At 50.4% G+C, this 17938-nt stretch overlaps 2 protein-coding genes across 3 annotated transcripts; one reads left to right on the top strand and one right to left on the bottom strand.

Annotated features, from left to right (window-relative positions):
- Window positions 1-354: 354 nt before the first annotated feature.
- Window positions 355-6908, top strand: ASPHD1 (aspartate beta-hydroxylase domain containing 1). Of its 2 annotated transcripts, XM_027612685.2 has the most exons (4): window positions 355-2004; window positions 3273-3386; window positions 3924-4069; window positions 6741-6908. In XM_027612685.2, the coding sequence occupies exons 1-3, from the start codon at window positions 1125-1127 to the stop codon at window positions 4031-4033; spliced, it is 1104 nt and encodes a 367-aa protein (XP_027468486.1). In that variant the 5' UTR covers window positions 355-1124; the 3' UTR covers window positions 4034-4069; window positions 6741-6908. The 2 variants fall into 2 exon arrangements, with proteins under 2 accessions (XP_027468486.1, XP_027468485.1); XM_027612684.2 differs by lacking the exon at window positions 6741-6908 and having other exon boundaries at window positions 359-2004; window positions 3924-4393.
- On the bottom strand, window positions 4530-17433 carry KCTD13 (potassium channel tetramerization domain containing 13). The gene is made up of 6 exons (XM_027612686.2): window positions 16992-17433; window positions 15529-15698; window positions 7926-8015; window positions 7785-7837; window positions 6926-7121; window positions 4530-5137 (listed from the first exon to the last, which is right to left on the bottom strand). Exons 1-6 carry the CDS (start codon window positions 17236-17238, stop codon window positions 4901-4903), a joined length of 993 nt encoding a protein of 330 aa, XP_027468487.1. The 5' UTR covers window positions 17239-17433; the 3' UTR covers window positions 4530-4900.
- Between the last annotated feature and the right edge of the window lie 505 nt (window positions 17434-17938).

Here is a 17938-nt window from a genome sequence, read left to right as displayed (position 1 = left end):
ATACATTACCCCGGCCAGCTGCCAGGCAGCTTCAACTTTGATTTTTTTTTTTCCTCCTGGCCTCCCTCACAGCGCCTCTGGGCGCCCTTTTCAGCACCACCAGCTAGCGGACAGCTCTTCCCGGCCCCGCCGGAGCGGGCCCGGCCCCCGACGCCGCGGGCGATTGGCTGAAGCCGCCCTCACTGTCAATCAGGCTCCCGGGGGTGGGGTGAGGGGCTGGTTCTAGTGGAGGCGGAGGGGGCAGGGGAGTCACAGGCCGACTGGTCAGGGGATCAGCAGACCTACGGGCGGGCGGCAGTGTCCCTGTCCTCAGTCCGCGAGCGCCGGCCCTGCCCATCAGTCTACGCGCTCGCCCCGCCCCTTGTCTTGCCACGCCCCTCCCTCAGCCCCCGCCCCTTCTTTTCGCATTGCGGGGAGGCTGGAGGTTGGCACAGTGCCCCCTGCGCCCCACGTGGCGCCCCGTCGGGGCGGGGAGGGGAGGCGAATCCGGAGACGACCCCCCCCCCCACCCCGGCTGAGATGCGACTGCCGCTGGGTGGGGGCGGGGATAGCTAAGCTGAGATGACTGTGGGGAGGGGTGACGTCAGGGTGAGTGGGAGCCAAGGAAGGAACGAGTAGGAGAAAGGGAGGGAGAGAGAGAGAGAGAGAGAGAGAGAGAGAGAGAGAGAGAGAGAGAGAGAGAGAGAAAGACCCGCGGGTCGGGTCGACTGAGAAGCGAGGGCAGAAGGGGACGAGGGGTTGGAAGGAGAGAGAGAAGCCGCTGCGGAGGACAACTGGTTGCGGGCTCCCGGGTCCAGGTGGGGTAGGAACTGCTGTCGGGGGAAGCTAGAAGGAAGGAGGGAGAGCTAAGAGAGGCGGGGAGGAGAGGGAGGAGAGAAGAAAGGAGAGGGAAGGACAGAGAGGGTGGGGAAAGGAGAGGCTGAGGGAGAGAAACTGCCGGAAGGAGAAAGGAGAGGGGGTGGGGGGAAGGAAGAGGAGAGAGTTGAAGGAGAAAGAAGAGGAGAAGGGGAGAGAGATAGAAGGAAAGAAAGAGAAAGGAGGGTTGGGAGGTACTTGAAGGAGGTGAGAAAGAGGGAGATAGAAGGTGAAGAGAAGACCTCAGGAGAGAGAACCAAGAGTGGGAAATGTGGAGGGGAAACAGCCCAGGGGGTAACCCGGGAGCAGCCACAGAGGGAACCGGTGGAGAACTGGGAGGACAGGGGAACTGGGGTCTGGAAGATGCCCCAGGCCTCCTGGTCAGGGCCTCCCTGCCCATCATGCCTGCGTGGCCATCGCCCTTGGCCTCCTCAGCCCTCACCCTGCTCCTTGGAGCCCTCACTTCCCTTTTCCTCTGGTACTGTTACCGCCTGGGCTCCCAAGACATGCAGGCTCTCGGGGCTGGGAGTCGGGCTGGGAGTGTCAGTGGGGGGCCTAGGGGATGCTCTGAGACTGGCAGGCCAAGCCCAGGGAGCTCTGGGGAGCCTGGGGAAGGACCCAGGGCAGAAGGCCTAGTGAGCCGTCGCCTGCGGGCCTACGCCAGGCGCTACTCCTGGGCGGGCATGGGTAGGGTGAGGCGGGCAGTTCAAGGTGGCCCAGGCCTTGGGGAAGGGCCGGGGGTCCTGGGCATTCAGCGCCCAGGCCTGCTTTTTTTGCCAGACCTGCCCTCAGCCCCCTTCGTGCCACGGGATGCCCAGCGGCATGACGTGGAGCTCCTGGAGAGCAGCTTCCCTGCCATTTTGCGGGACTTCGGGGCTGTGAGCTGGGACTTCTCAGGGACTACTCCTCTGCCTCGGGGCTGGTCCCCGCCCCTGGCCCCTGGGTGCTACCAGCTCCTGCTGTACCAAGCAGGCCGGTGCCAACCCAGCAACTGCCGCCGGTGTCCGGGGGCCTATCGGGCACTGAGGGGGCTGCGGAGCTTTATGAGTGCCAACACCTTCGGCAATGCTGGCTTTTCTGTCCTCCTGCCTGGGGCTCGGCTTGAGGGTCGCTGTGGGCCCACCAATGCCCGGGTCAGATGCCATCTGGGTAAGTAGATGCTGCCTACAGAAAACCTCCTTGCCTCCACGATTCCTCCTCCAGACTTTCTTCTCTGCCACCAAAGCTTTCTACACTGTGCTTCTGATCATCCCTCTCTTCTCAGAAATCTTCCATGACTCCCTGTTGCCCACAGCGGCATTTCCTAAGCTTCGATTACCTGCCAACCATCTTCATAAGCTTTGCCATGGTCATTTACCACCTGGACTATGTTTCTTGATACTGATTCCCCTTACATTTTGTTTCACTTATTTATTTAAAAGGAACCTTTATAGAACAATGATAATCAGTATTACTTGCACTGAATGGAAAGTACCCATAAAAACAAATTTAAACTTAAAAAAAAAAAAGCTTTAAAAATTCTAGTTAAATACTGTAGTCTGAGACTGAAGCCTACCCTCTCTTCCTTTAGAAGGGAGCGGTGTTAGGGGGGTGTTAAAGTCATGGTGGCACCAAATTGAGATTCCTTTCTTGTTTTAAAGACTGAGAGAAGATGGAAAAGGAAACAATTTTGTTATTTAATGCAGGGTTATTTAAAACCTTGTGTTGCCTAAAATCATGTCCTGTGCCACCAGTTTGATGTGTCCTTCACTTCAAAGCACCCTGGCCTCAGGATCAAGTCCAGGTTCTTTCTTCACCTTATCTCCCACCTGTTCCCTTCCTCCCCTTCCCTCCCACCACACATCAGATCAGGAGAACCTTCTGGCTGATCCTGGCAGATGCCACACTTGATCCTCAGCCTAGAATGTCTTTCCCCCTTATCACCTATCACCTCCTGGAAAACTCCTACTCAGCCTTCAGGACTCCCACTTTCCAGTGCCACACCTCCTCTGGGCAGGGGGGTCCTCCTATTCCCCATCATTGGAGTTGGCTGCTCAGGTTTCTCACGGCACTTTACTGTGTTGTGGTCCTTGGGCCAAAATGGATCCATTAGTTTTATACTAATGAGGGCCGAGCACACAGTAAGTGGGTTCTTCAGCTAAATAAATTGGCAGAAGCCCAAGAAGAGATGCCGCTTCCTCCAGGAAGCCTTCCCTTTTCTCTGGAACAGCAGACTGTGCTTTGCACTGCCTTTCCCCTATCTCCCAGCACTTCTCTCATCTGCTACTATATTGTCATTACATCTGGGACACCTTCCAGAGAGCAAGGAGGGACACCACATGGGGCGTTTGAAGACCTTCAAGCTGCTTTTTGACCAAATAGGGTGGGCCCCTCTGATGGAGGCGGGGGGTGTTGGATGCCTGGGTCTCTTTCCACAGGCCTGAAGATTCCTCCCGGCTGTGAGCTGGTGGTCGGGGGCGAGCCCCAGTGCTGGGCTGAGGGACACTGTCTACTGGTGGACGACTCCTTCCTGCACACAGTGGCTCATAATGGTAATGGGCCCCAGTTCTACTAGGAGGAAAGAGAGACCGAGTGGAGGGGCACAGACTAGAGGCTGCGGAATCAGGCCCAACTGGCTCCCTGTCCTGGCACTTCCGCTTTCCAGCTGCATGACCTTGAACAAGTCATATGTAACTTCCCCCAACCCCTGTGAAGTAGGGCGACCACCTGCTTTATCTGGTAACTGCAGGGATTAAATGAGGTCATGGAGGTGCACAGCAAAGTGGTTAACAAGCCCCTGGGCCTGGACCGCCCGGGTTCCTGTCCTACCTCTGGCACTTACTAGCTGTGTGAGCTTGGCCAAGTTATTTAACCTCTTTGTGCCTCAGTTACTTCGTATAAAAATGGGAATAATCATGGTACTGACTTGCAGTTTGTTTTGATGAGTAAGAGTTAACAGGTCTAAGGGGTTAGAACAGAGCCTGGCACTTAATCGCCAAGTGCTGGCTGTTATGAGTATGTGGTGAGTATTCTGGCAGGTAAGTAGTTAATGCCAGCCACTCTCTTGTCTCCATCCCCATTTGCCCTAGGCTCCCCTGAAGACGGGCCTCGGGTGGTCTTCATCGTGGACCTCTGGCACCCCAACGTGGCCGGGGCCGAGCGCCAGGCCCTTGACTTTGTCTTCGCGCCAGACCCTTGAAGGAAGGGGCTCCCTTCAGACACCTGGGCTGGAGAGGTGCTGCACTACTCAGGGATGGCTTGAGTGGTAGCCAGGACCTCCTCTCCGCTGCAGGGGGTGGGGTGGGGCTGCGGGCGGGAACTGGCCAGCCTACACTGAAATACAGATTTTAAGTCCTCTCCTAACTCCTTCGTCCAGCTACCAGCCAAGTAAAAGGCTTGGGGCGGGGGCTCCTGTCCTCTCCCATCCAACTAGCCAAGTACCTCCTTAACACAAGCCATCTCCTTGACCCTCTCCCCCGGAGCCAGCACCAGACCCTCAGCTCAACTTTATTCCAATAATTTAATAGAAAATTAAAATAAATAATATGTAATAGATTGAGAAGATGGCTGAGCTGGTGCAAGCCCAGGCCAGCCTCGTACAAAGTCAAAGGGGTGGGGGGGACTGGTGGGGGAAGGAGGCGGGGGGGAAACTGCCCTGCACAATGGTGGGGAGGCGGCTCAGAACATGGTGGGTGTCCGTAAGGACTGGCTTGACACTTTGGCATGTACGATGTGCTAAAAAAAAAAGAGAGAGAGAGAGAAAGAGAAAAGGGGAATTCTAAATCATTCTAAACCAGCTGGTGAGGAAGATAGCAAGACAAGGATGGGATGAGGGAACAGGCCCTCTGAAGGGTTCTGACTGATGGAAGGGGCTGGAACATACCGTGTTGTTAGCAGTGAGGTGGGAATGAATGGAAAAGGGCCACAGTGAACTGTACCATGCGACGAAGGGACAGAAGGAAGACCCACGACTTGGCCAGCAAAGCCGGGGCTAAGGTCTGGGAAGGGGAGGGAAAGAGAGAGGAACTGCGTTCCAGTGGCAGGAGGAACACAGAAAGGTCAAAGGTCAGTCCTTGAAGACAATCTGTTGGCCATGAGGACGCTCGTCGTGGGTGATGTGGCGCCGGACATGGATCCTGCGGACACGGTGCTCTCGGTTCTCCTCATCCTCCCCTCGGCCTGCCCCACCACCTCCGGCTGCACCCCCTGTGGCCTCCAGGAGGGCTGGGTCTGGGCCCCGGGGAGTCTCGTAGATCAGGATGTTCAAGGTCTCCTCAAAGATCCGGGCCTCTGGGAATTCCACCTGCAAAAGGCCAGCAAGCCCCTGCTCCTACCCTCTGATGCAGTTACACAGACAGCCCCCCGGCCCAGCTGCTCCTGCACGGGCGCACCCCCTAGCCTTTGCAGTCACAGGTTCTTTGGCCTGGACTGTCCAGCCCCCTGGCAAATTCTTTACTCGGCAAAGTCATACTTATCCCTCAAGGTCCAACTCCGAAGTCAGGCAGAGTTACTTGTTTTCTCTCCTTTGCTGCCAAGTCTCTTGGTATGTTCTTGCATTTGACAAATACTGAGTGACGGCCCCGTCCCAGGTGTTCTAGGCACTGGGAATATAGCAGTGAACTAAACAAAGTTCCTGCCTGCAGGAAGTTTACGTTCAAGGGGGAGGACCCAGACATACGTGTAATCAAATATAAACTCTCAGATGGTGACGTTACAGGAAAAAATACAGCAGAAAAAGGGGGTGGGGAGGGTCATGGCCACAAATGTTACAACTTTAGAGAGGGCGTTCAGAGAAGGCCTCGTTGAAAGGGTGACATTCAATCAGCAGTCAGAGGAGGGAGGGAAGGAGCCAGGTGGGTAAGGAGAGAAAGGGCAGCCTGGGGAACAGGCCACAGCAAGGCTAAGAGCCTCGGGGCAGGAGTGCACTTAGTACAGTATTTGAAGATCAGCAGGAGGGAGGCACAGTGGAGGGAGAGTAGAAAGGGGTGAATCGGGGAGGTGCTGGAGAGGGACAGAGGAGGTGTCGTGTCGTGTCGTGTGGCCCGGAGGGACAGAGCTAATATAACTTAACAAGCTGCGTTCTCATTACTGGTTTATCTTCCTGTCTTCCCAATTACAATGGAAACTTCTTGGAAGCTGGGTCATTCATTCCTGCATGCATTCGATAAATGCTTCCTAGCTTCCACTGCATGATAAGCGCCTGTCTAGTGCTAGAGAGACTGGAAGAAAAGCTAGAGCCCTACCCTCAAGGAGCTAACCCCTTGCTGCTGATGTGACACCCTCCTGACCGCTGCAGACTAGGAAGGAAGTATGACCAACTTTGGGGTTGTGAGAGGTTGAAAGCTCATGAGCGAAGGTGTCCCAAAGAAAGCTGTGCTTGGCTTCTGTCTTAAAGATTGAGCACAAGTTCATTAGGCAGATGGGGATGAGGAAAAAGTCCAAGAAGAGGGACTAGCATGTGCAAAGGTGGAGAGGTATGAAATAGCACTGGGTGCTCAGACCCTTGCGTATCTGAGGCACTTCCTTCATATCAAAGTCAGAAGGGAACAGATGACACGACAGAGGGCTGGTACTTTACTAGGCCTTTCATTCACCTGGATTCCAAGCCTGGCGCTGTGCTTGGTGCAGAGGAGGTGCTCAGGAAGTATCTGCTGATGACTGCCAGGTTAATGACTCAGGGCTTACAAACTCAGCATGTTCTAAGAGACCTGTGTGTTCTAAGGCCCTGAGGTTGTAAGAACATATTTTGGGTCACGGACCCTTCTGAGATTCTAACAACTATGGTCCTTCTATGTGGAAAAATGCATGCACACTCCCAAATCTGCACACCACTTCAGGGAGCCTGGAGACCCAAATGGGCTAGGTAAAGAATCCCACTCTAATCCAACACTCTCGTTTCATGCCAGAGGAAGAGAGACCCGCAGGGGGAAGGTGACTTGCCCATGGTTACACGAGACCCCAGAACTTGGAAGCGCAGCTCTTGACTCCCAGGACACCTCGCTGCCCGTTCAGCTGCGCCGCCTCTGGCGGGGGTCCTGGTGGCCGCCCACCACCACAGCCCTCCCTGACCAGGCCCTGAGCCCCTTCTGACCTTGGTCTGCTTCTTCTCCGTGGCATAGACAATGGAGGTGCAGCACACCTCGGCGATTTTGCGGCCCTGCCCGTAGAAGGACCAGCAGCAGATCTCGTCCCCCAGGACATCCTTGAGGAAAAGCAGCCGCCCGTGGAAGCGCAGGGCCAGTTTGTCAAACAGCTCAATGTTCTTAAGGAGGTTGTCATCTGAAGTGCTGAGGACCAGGGGGCCAGGAGGCCTTAGCACACTGGCTTCCTTCCCTCTGTTCCGCAGCACAGGGGCCCGCCTACCCTGCATTCAGGCCCTGGGGCCCAGCAGGGAGCTTCCTCTGCGCGTCCCCCTCCCCCCCGCCCCCACCCGCGTCTGGAGTCTGGTTCAGCTGGCCTCAGAGAAGCAACATCATTTGCTGAGCAAATCCCCGCACAGCAGAGGGGCCCCCGTGGCTTCACCTAACGTCCTCACTGCACCACTTCTTGCAACCAAGTGACACCAGGCAAGTTCCTTCACCTCTTGGTGCCTCGGTTCCCTCTCTGTCAAATGGAGATAGTCCTACCCCACACAACCGTGAGGATTATGGGCGTTAATATGGGTAAAGCACGGGAAGCAACGTCTGCTGCGGAAAAGCCCTTAGTAAATAAATGTTAGCCACTCTCATCTAATCCTCGCTGAAACCCAGTTTGCGGGTGAGCACACTGAACCTCCAGGCTGACAATGACCTGCCCACAGTACTCAGAGCGGAATCTGCTTCCTGGCAGGCATTCTGCCCCTCTGGGCGGCCACAGCCCCCTCACCCCGGAGGGGCCCGCATCAGGGCTGTGCCTGAGCCCAGACCCCCCCACCCCCACCCCAGGGCGCCTCCCTGCCCCGTGGTGGTCACCTGGTGTAGGAGTACTTGTTGTTACTGCGGTTGTGCAGGAGCTTCACCACGGGCTGTGGGGGGAGAGAGCACGGAGAAGGGTGGGGTCAGGCTGCAGGGAGAGGCCCACAGCCTCCACCCTACAGGGCTCAGGGGCCTCACCTTGGAGGTGCTGGCCAGGAGCTGCTGCTCCTCCCGGGGAGATGTCACCGTGGGGATGAGGCACAGCGGGGACAGGTTCTCCCTTTTTTGCTGGAGAAGAAGCGGAAGGTGGTTAACAGCACAAAGGTCACTCGCTCCCCCACTTAAAAGCTGTCCAAACCTGCCTGTTGCCTTCCGCGGGGGAAAAATCCAGACTCCTTAGAGGTCCACCGAGCTCTGTAAGTTCCAACCTCTCTGATTTCATCTCTACCACTCTCCCCTGCTTGCTGGGCTTCAGCCCCACCCACGGCCTGTTCCTTGTGCCCACCCAACCCTTTGCTGTTCCCCCTGCCTGGAATGGTCTTCGATGCTGTGTGCCTGGCCCTTTCATGCCATTCAGCTAACTCAAAACAGTACCCCTCAGAGGGTGCTGGTCCGTCTCCTAAAGCTCCCTGACTAAAACATCATCCTCTACCTTCTTCTTTACACGTTAGCAGCTCATTCTTCGCAGCACTGAGGTCCTCACATTTTCTCATTTTGTTATATGTTTGCTTATGATCTGTCTCTTCTCCCCCAGGGAGTGCCTAGTATACAGTGGCTGCTCAGTGTCTGCTGAATAAATGAACCTGGTTGGGTGAGATGAGGTCTGAGGCAGAACCAGATACATGGGCTTCTTTCCTCTGTTCTGTTCCAGAATGTTTATGCCAAAACCCCTTTCACCTCTCTCAACCAGATCTTTTTCTCAACCGTAAATTCCAGAAGTTTTTCTTTCTTTTTTTTTTGAGAAACTTATAAGACCTTTTCTAACATTAGGGACGCCTGGGTGGCTCAGTCGGTTAAGCGCCTGCCTTCAGCTCTGGTCATGATCCCAGGGTCCTGGGATCAAGTCCCGCATCAGCTCCTTGCTCAGCAGGGAGCCTGCTTCCCCTGCCTGCCGATCCCCCTGCTTGTGTGTGCTCTCTGTCTCTGACAAATAAATAAAATCTTAAAAAAAAGAGACCTTTTTCTAACATTAATATGGAAGAATAAAAGTCTATTATTACTTAGGTCAATTTTTAAAAAGAGCCAAGAGGAAGGGCTGATGCTATCATATATTAAGATATCCTATAAAGCCATACTAATGAAAACAGTGTGGTTTTGGGGAACAAACACAAAACCAATGGAACACAAGAGAGTTTGGAAATGGGCTGATGTATATATGAGAACTGATATTTATAAAGGGGATACCACATATCAGTGGGGCAAGTATGGAGTGTGTATTGGTTATTGCTGTGTAATAAACTATCCCCAAGCTTAGCAGCTTAAAGCAACAATAAATATTTATTATCTCAGTTCCTGTGGGTTAGGAATTCAGGAGTGGCTTAGCTGGGTCGTTTTGTTATAGGGGTCTGTCTTGAGGTTGTAGCCAACTCAGCCAGTGCTGCAGGAATCCGAAGGCATGCCTGGGTCTGGAGGATCTGGTCTGAGAATACTTATTCATATGGCTGGCAAGTTTGTGCTGGCTCTCTGCAGGAAACATCTGATCCCTGTCATCTGGACCTCTCCGTAGGGTTGCTTGAGCATCCTTGCAACGTGGCAGCTGGCTTCTCCAGAGCAAATAATCCGAGAGAGCGAGGTGGGGGTTTCAATGTCCTTTATGACCTGGTTTTGTCAGCCCTGTTCCGTGTGAAAGGGAACCACACGAAAGAATGAGTACTAGGGAGTAAGAATCACAGGGGACTGCCTTGGAGGCTGGCTCCACAGGCCACGTTCTGGCCCCTTTGATCCAAACCCTTCCCATTGAAAAGCACACTCACCCCCTCCCAAGATCCCCAAAGTCTCATCTCATTACAGCATCAGCCTGAAGTACAGAATCCCGTCACCTAAGTCAGTCCAGGTGGGGATGAGGCTCCTTGGGTGTAGTTCCTTAACTATAGCTCCTTAAGTACATTTCTTCTTGATCTGAAGACCTGTGAACTAAAGAGACAAATTCTCTCTCCCATATACCTAATATGCAGTGGTGGAACAGGCATTAGGATAATCAGTGGGGGACTCTTGTTCAAAAGGTTTGAGGGGAGGTAGGTGGCATACAAAAGTCACTGCTTCGTAGAAATTCTGCAACCCAGTTGGACAAACGTTGGGAGCTCTCTGATGCCTACTCTTGCCAGAAATGATTCTTTACGGCTCTTGGCTCTGCCCTGAATCGTCCTTCTTTTCCATGAAAGTCCATGCTTGCGGCTCCGTGGTTTCCTGCTTGTAGAGCTCTGGGGGCCCAAAGGCCTCTTCTCTTGCACCGTCTCGATCACTTCTGGTCCAAGCTGGCAGTGTTTCTGCCAATGTAATTCTTGTAAAAACTTAATAGGCAGATACTCGTTGAGTCTTGGGGTTCAGTTCATTGGATAGATGTCATACCCACAAATCTCTGTGAGATATGCTCTCCTCTACTTTGGGCATGTGCCGAGATGGCTGAGGGGCAGCACTGTTGTTTGATCAACAGTGCTCCGAGGCATCATCTGGGATGTTTCTGAAGCCTTAACAAAGGTTTTTACAATCACATTCTCGGCTTCATCTTTTAGACCATGTTTTACTGAGAATGCCCTGTATTTGATCTTTGCTAGAAAGTCATTTGTGAATTGTAACATCATGTGTTATCTGGAAAGGTTGGGACTTTTCGAACCCAGTAATTCCTGCCTCCTTGTTTAATTGTGTTCCCTCTTGCTTATCCTCTCCTCTTCTATTTTACTGTTGGCAACAAGATACCTGGTGGGCCCTTCAACATTCTTTCTGGAAACTTCTTTAGCTACATCACCCAGTTCATTAGGTACATTCTACTTTCTACATTACTGCAGGAGACATTGTTGCCAAAATCCTGCCTCTACATGATGAGGGTTCCCTCTGCACCGGTTTCCAGTAACATTTTCCCCATTGCAGCCTCCTCTGAGGTCATCAGGCTTCCATGAACAGACCCTCTAAAGCTCTTCAGGCCTTTATTAACATTCTCCTCAAAGTCCTGCCAACTGGTGCCCACTTCCCAGTTCTAAAGCCACTAGTACGTTTGAGGCTTTTGTTACCACAGAACCCACCCAGATACCAAATCTGTTATCCATTGCTGGGTAACAAATTACTACAAATTTACCAGCTTAAAACAATAAACATTTATTATTGCACAGTTTCCGTGAGTTGGGAACTTGAGATTGGCTAGTTGGGGGTGGTCTGGACCAGGGTCTCTCAGGAAGCTGGGAGTCCAGATGTTGGCCTGGGCTGTAGTTATTTGAAGACTTGATTGGGCCTAGAGAATCCGCTTGAAGAGAGTTCACCCATATGCCCGGCTATGTGTGCTGGCTATTGACAGGGGGCTTCCGTTCCTCACCAAGTAAACTCTCCCTTGGGCTGACTGGGTGTCTTTATGTGGCAGCTGGTTTCCCCCAGAGTGAGTGATCCGAGACAGAGGCAAAAACTGCAATGTCTTTTATGACCTAGCTTTAGAAGCCACACTATCACTTCTGCAATATCCTATTGGTTACACAGGTCAGCTTTGTTCAGCGTGGGAGGGGACTACACAAGAGCCTGAATAAGGAGGAAGCAAGAACTGCTGGTGGCTATCTTGGACACAGGATACCACAGAATGTTTAGTAGATGGCATTGGAAAAACTAGCTCACTCTCTGGAGGACAAAAAATTGTTAAATCCCTTCATAATTCACATTTGTAACAGTGAATTTAGATTACAAGACCCACGTATGAAAGCTAAAACTATAAAGCTAACAAAAGATGTAGATAGAATGGAAAAAAAACCTTTTTAAACAAGACCGTACAAGGATATACCACTAAGCTAAAAAAAAAAAAAAAAAAGAGGAACTTGACATTAAAATCAAGATTTTCTCCAGTTGACAACGGAAACTGTGACTTTACAAATAATCCCACGTAATAACTCTGAAGGAATGACAATTATAATTACTCTACAACTCTAATGAAATTATTGATTCAGGTAAGGATTCTCAATTGGTGTGTGGTTGATAGGTAACTGCCACTCACACAGTGCCTAAACATCACAAAGATTACTTTATGGTTGGCAACAAGGAAGTGTAACTATAATAGAGGGATCCAACCATCATCACCTGAATGTAGGGCTAACTCTGAGTATTACTAATGATGGGTCATATTAGCAAAATTATGGATCTCTCAACACAATAGAAAATATAGAAAATTGCCTAAAATATATTCTAATCAAAATGTTTTAGTATCAAGCCTTTAAATCTACTTTTGGGGCACCTGGCTGGCTCAGTTGGAAGAGCACATGACTCTTGATCTCAGGGTCCTGAGTTCGAGCCCCATGTCGGGTGCAGAGATTACTAAAAAAAAATTAATCAATTAATTAAAAAAAATAAATCTACTGTCTAGTTTACAAAAAACTCAGAACAGGGTATAGTACCAAACCAAATGATACCATAAGGAAACCACCAGGCAAATTTGGAAAGTGGGTCAATGTGCAGGACAACTGGTGGTCTCTTTTAACAAGTCAGCATGAGCAAAAAAGGGATGGTCTGGGGTTGGAAGAGACTGAGAGAACATAATAACCAGATGTAACGCAAGGATCTAGACTGGGTCCTGGTTTAGATGAATCAGGCATAAAAGATGTTTCTGGAACAAATGGAGAAATTTGTGTATACTCTGGATGTTAGATAAGAAGAAATTTTATTGACATGGAAAGAGCAATTATTAACAAACAAAAAAAGCAAATTACAAAACAGCACATATAGCATGATCATATATATTTTGGCAAATACACACACACACACACACACACACACACACACACACACACACACACACACACACACACACACACACACACACACACACACCTGGAAGGGTATCTGGAGCTTTTATTTTTTTGATCATCTGTGTTTTCTAAATTTCTACAATACATACATATACTGCTTTAAAAATAACAAATGGTTATTTATAATAAAAAAATCAAGGATTTCAATTCAACAAAAGATGCCACAGACAGGTGACATTTTAAGAGAAAATACTGGCGACAACTAAAACTGACTAGAAATTATCTGAAACAGACTTTCTCAACTAGGATTCCTCACCTGAATCTCAAAATCCAGCAAATAAATAATTTGAGTACCTATTTTCTCAACTCTCAAGGATGATAGGAAAACAGTACCATTCTAGAGGCATATGAGGAAAGTAGATTTATTGTGTACAATACATGTCTTCGGCTACATGTCTTCGGGCTTAATTCTCCCTAGGAACTAAACTAAAATATGCAAGGATCTTCTGCAAAGCAACAAGAAAAAGACAGGAAACTCAGTAGAAAATTTGGTAAAGAATATAAATAGGCAATTCACAGAAGGGAAACCACAAAAGCAAGTAAGCATATGAAAAGATGCTCAATCTCATTAGTAATTAGAGGCATGCAAATTAAAATGAGATCACTCTATACCAATCAGATTAGCAAAATCAGAACACTGGCTGATGCCAGGTGTTGCTGAGAATATGCAGAAACGGGATCCGTTATGTACTGCTGATCAGGAGTATAAAGTGCTATAGTCATTCGGGAGAGTAATCTGATGATACTTGCTGAAATCCATTTGTATGTGTTCTGTGACCCTGCAATTCCACTTCCACCTACAAACATGAGAAACCCTGGCCCAGGATCCACAAGGGCACATGTTTAAGGATGCTCATGGTGGCAGCTGGCACCGTTTGCAGGGGAAGGAAGGTGGAGGCAATCTAGGTCTCCAACCTCAGGGGAATATATAAATAAAATACGGTGAATACACGCCAAAGATTCTTGTGCAGCAGTTAGAAGCAAAGAACTAAATGTACAAACAGCAGCATGAATAGATCTTGAAAGAAGTGTTGAATTAAGAAACAGAACACACAATCCATAGCTCAAAACCATTTATGGAAATTTAAAACGAATACATATACAAAACGAGGCTTTTAGCTTTTCAAGGGTACAAACATAATCTAAGTATATGTATCAAAACATTAGAACTGGAGGGGTACCTATGGGTAAAAGGGAAGTGGGCAAGGGGCTGGGAATAAAGGGGAAAAATAAAAAGAGAAAAGACTTGTAGAGACCCATGATGATTAAGTACCACACACTGAGGAGTAGGATAAACGCAATCCTCTATACCTGAACCTTAAAAACAAAAACCAAAACCTCCACACGAACAAGCAAACTCTGAGTGCGGTGAGGATGGGGAACGGTGTCAGGGAAACCTGGAAAGGAGGCAATTGGAGCAGAGGAAAAAGCACTGCACCAGGGAGTCAGATAACCTGGGGCTGAAACTGAGCTCTGTGGCTTACTGGCTGGCTCTTTGACCTTGGATATATCCCCAACCTCCCACCTATGTATCGAACAGGGGTACAAGATGTACACACAAGCAGATAGCAGAATCACTCCCAACACACAGTGGATATGAGGTAACACTGGATAAATGTACGACTACAGAGCAGGAACCCACTTTCAAGATCATCTAATTCAATGGTTTTCCAACTGCAAGTGGTGACCCATTCATGGGTCCTGAAGTAAGTTTAATGAGTCCCAAAGAGCAGTCAAAAGAAAGAAAACAATATATCAGCGTGTATTTATAAAACTCTGACTGAAGTTATATATATGTTGACTATAAAATACATTTTTTTTCCTATGGGATGCAGTCTGAAAAACATGGATACTGCCCAAAGAAACTCTATACTTTTGAATTTCAAGAACCAGTAAGTATTCACCAAACCAACAGAAAGTTGTTCATAGTTGCCACTTTTTAATATATAAAGGGCATCAAAAAAGAAACTCTCATAATCTCCTATTAATATTGTATCATACAAGAAAGGACATTTTTAACATTGTAAAAATAGAACAGAATAAAAGGCTTTATGTAAAACTCATTACACTGTACCTATTTTTCTTGTCTCCCTATCTTTTGGAACAGAGGACAGAATGCCAGAGGTAGGAAATGACTCAATCAAAGTCACTCAATCAGCTGTGGTAGAGGTGACACTTAACCCACAGGTCCTGACTATGCTTTCTAAGCTCTTCTCCTCAGAACCCTAAGAGATCCACAGAAGAGAAGCCCAGCAGTTGGGGCTGTGGAACCCCCAACCTGTTTTATTAGGAGCAGCTCTGCTTCTAAGATTTCATTGCTAAAAAAAAGTTAAAAACAAAAAAAACCCAAAACCTGGCTGGGGGTAGAATGCTGCCTCCCAGGATAGGACCAAAACACAGAGATCATTATAATTTAAATTTAGATATTTTTTTCCCTGGTAGCACAGGGAGTTATTTAAGATTTCTGAGCAAGGGGGAGAATAGATTGCGACTGTGTTTAAGGATCATCACTCGGGTGGTAGTGTGATTGCCAGATTAGGCAGGGAGGAACCGCAAGGAGAGAGCAATCATTTAACTACTGCAACAGTCCTGGCATGAGGTGGTAAGAGAGGTCCTTCTTGAGGCAGCAGGGATACACAGGAAAGCACCCCCAAATTTTCTGCGGTCATGGCTAGTCACAGCCACAGGCAGCCTCTCCAGACAGTACCCCATATGCCTCCCGTCTATATTTAATGTCCCAGTATCTAACTGCTTGGGCAGCTCTCCAGAGACATGGGCATCGGGTGGGACGCAGGGCCCCTCACCTGCAATGCTAGCTGGCAGTCCTCAATCAGGCCCTGTACCAGGTAGTAGCGTGCTTCGCCTAGGAGCTCCCCCAGTTCTCTGGTACTCTCAGGCAGTGGCACGGACCCATCCCGCAGGTAGTTGAGGATTGTACCAAAGTGGCGGCCGCTCCGGTCAATCAGCACCCAACCTGGTGGAATGGAGAGAGGCAGGAGGAAGGATGGCTTTGCAGGGGGCCCTGGAGCTACTAAATTTTTATGAAAAACAGATTCCAAAGCTACAAGTCTGAATACTGATCTGTCTCAAACCTTTGCCATATCCAAGAAAATCCCTTTAAAACTCCAGTGAGTTCCCCATAGACCCCTTTTTAACATTCGTAGACAGAGAATTCCCTTCCAAGTCTGTTCTACACTGAAAAAGTTCCCACCATGAGAAAAGGATTACAGATTACCTTATCAACAAACTCTAACTTTTAGTGTTAATCCTGACCATCCTATTTAATTAAAATATCCACCCCACCCTCCAGTTCACTACCATTTTAACCTTTATATTACTCAGAGAACTTACTACTATCTGCAATTACATGTGTTTTTGTACGTGTATTTGCTTATTGTTTTCCTCCTGTCCCCACAAAAAAGTCCGTAAGACTAACCTTGTCTGATTCATTTTCCACTAACTGGCACTTTACAAATACTTGTTTAAAATAAATAAATTCTTCAACTTCAGATATTTTAAGACTGACCTCCACCTCCCAAACTTTAATTTTTCTGCTCTTACAATCCTTGTTGTACCCCCTCTGAATACCTTCCCCCACCTTCACAAAAACTTTATACAGTTCCACCTGGGCATGTGGGTCCCAACCCTGAAGGCAACACTCCACGAAGGTGAGGTTCACCTGCCAAAGAACTGTCCACCCTCCTCTCTGGTGTCCATGGCAAACCCCAAAACAGCCTTTTCCTACAGTCTGCATTTAGAGATGGATCCCTAGAATGTACAGGGACCTGTGTTAGAGGAACACAGAGACAGACAACTCCTCCAGGCTGGTTGTTAGCAGTGCTGAGGTAGAGAGGCAAACATGAAGCTGGGCAGTTGGAAGGAACATGTACGTTGCCCGGAAGGGTGCTGCTGACAGCAGGGCTGGTTTCCAAGTCGTCTGAGCTGAGGAATAAAGGGTGGGAGAACTGGAGGGGACTGGTAATAAAAATTCTGAAGTGACACGTTGAATCACTTACCACAGCACCTGTTGGACGGGGGCGTGTGAAGTTCCATAAATGTTGGTTATTGCTGGGGATAAAGGACTGAGAGAGGAGGGGGATTATGAATGAGAAAGGGGCGATGAGACGGGACGTGGGGCTGGAGGGAGGTGAAATGAGTGACTGGACGGTAGAGAGACGAGAGAGAGGGTATGGGGAGACTGGGCGACGGAAGGCTGACGGCGATCTGGAGGATGCGGGACCACACAGGTAAGGGCGGCGCGGCGTACCTCCCGCGTCGGTGAGCACCTCCGCGCGGCCGCTGAACATGGCCTTGAGCATGGTGTCCTGTCCCGTGAGGGTGCGAAGCGTGGTGTAGTGCAGCGAGCCGCCCACGTTCAGCTTCACGTACTTGCTGTTCGGGGTCAGTGGCTTGAGAGCGTAAGCGGCGGAGCCAGGCTCCAGACCCGAGGGCTTAGGGGCTTCTAGGGACGGGGGGGCCTCGGCCGCCGCCGGGCCCGAGGCCTCGGCCGACATGCCAGAGAGTGGCGGCGGACGGCGATCCCAGGTTCTCTCCGCGCCCTCCGGCGGCTCCCAAAGACCCCGAGACCCGAGCCCTGGAGCCGGCCCGCCCGGCCCGCACGCCCACACGCCGCCGCTACTCAGCTACACTGGCCGTCAGCCCCATCGCGCCGACACCGCCCGGAAGCCGGGGCCCAGCAGCTGCGCAGGCGCGCCACGGTCCCGCCCCCGACCTCGCGCGCCGGCGGTGCGGAGCATGCGTGGTGGCCTTGGGCCAGTTGAGCGGTAGCGCGCCACCTGCGGCGGGGTCGGGGCGGGCGCGAGGTGTGCTCCTCCCGCGAGCCCTGGACCCTGGTTGGAAGACGCGCTCCGCCACAGGGCTGCTGCGGAAAACGAGGTCTCCGCCGGGTGGTTAGTCTCTGCCCTCAGGGCGCTTCGCGGGCGTGAAGGGCAAGGTTTCCCGCCGACCATCCCCGCGCTTTTGACAGAGGAGAGCTTCGAACAAAGCATCAAAGGGAGACTTGTACAAGAGGCTAAAGTGAGGTGGCCTCCTAGAGGAGGTGACAGTAGTGCTAGGGCATGCAGGGTGTGAGTAGGTAAGGTCGTCAGGGAGTCCGTCCCTGAGGAGGTGATGCAGAGCTGAAGCTGAGAAGACCGGGCCACATGGAGGTGTGAAGGAGGAGAGCTCCGGGCAGAGGGAAGGGCACATACACAG

The sequence above is a fragment of the Zalophus californianus genome, chromosome 10 (genome assembly GCF_009762305.2).
Source record: "Zalophus californianus isolate mZalCal1 chromosome 10, mZalCal1.pri.v2, whole genome shotgun sequence".
NCBI classification, from domain to species: Eukaryota; Metazoa; Chordata; class Mammalia; order Carnivora; family Otariidae; genus Zalophus; species Zalophus californianus.
Note: the sequence above shows the minus strand (reverse complement) of the source record. Positions and strands in the feature narration are given on the sequence as shown.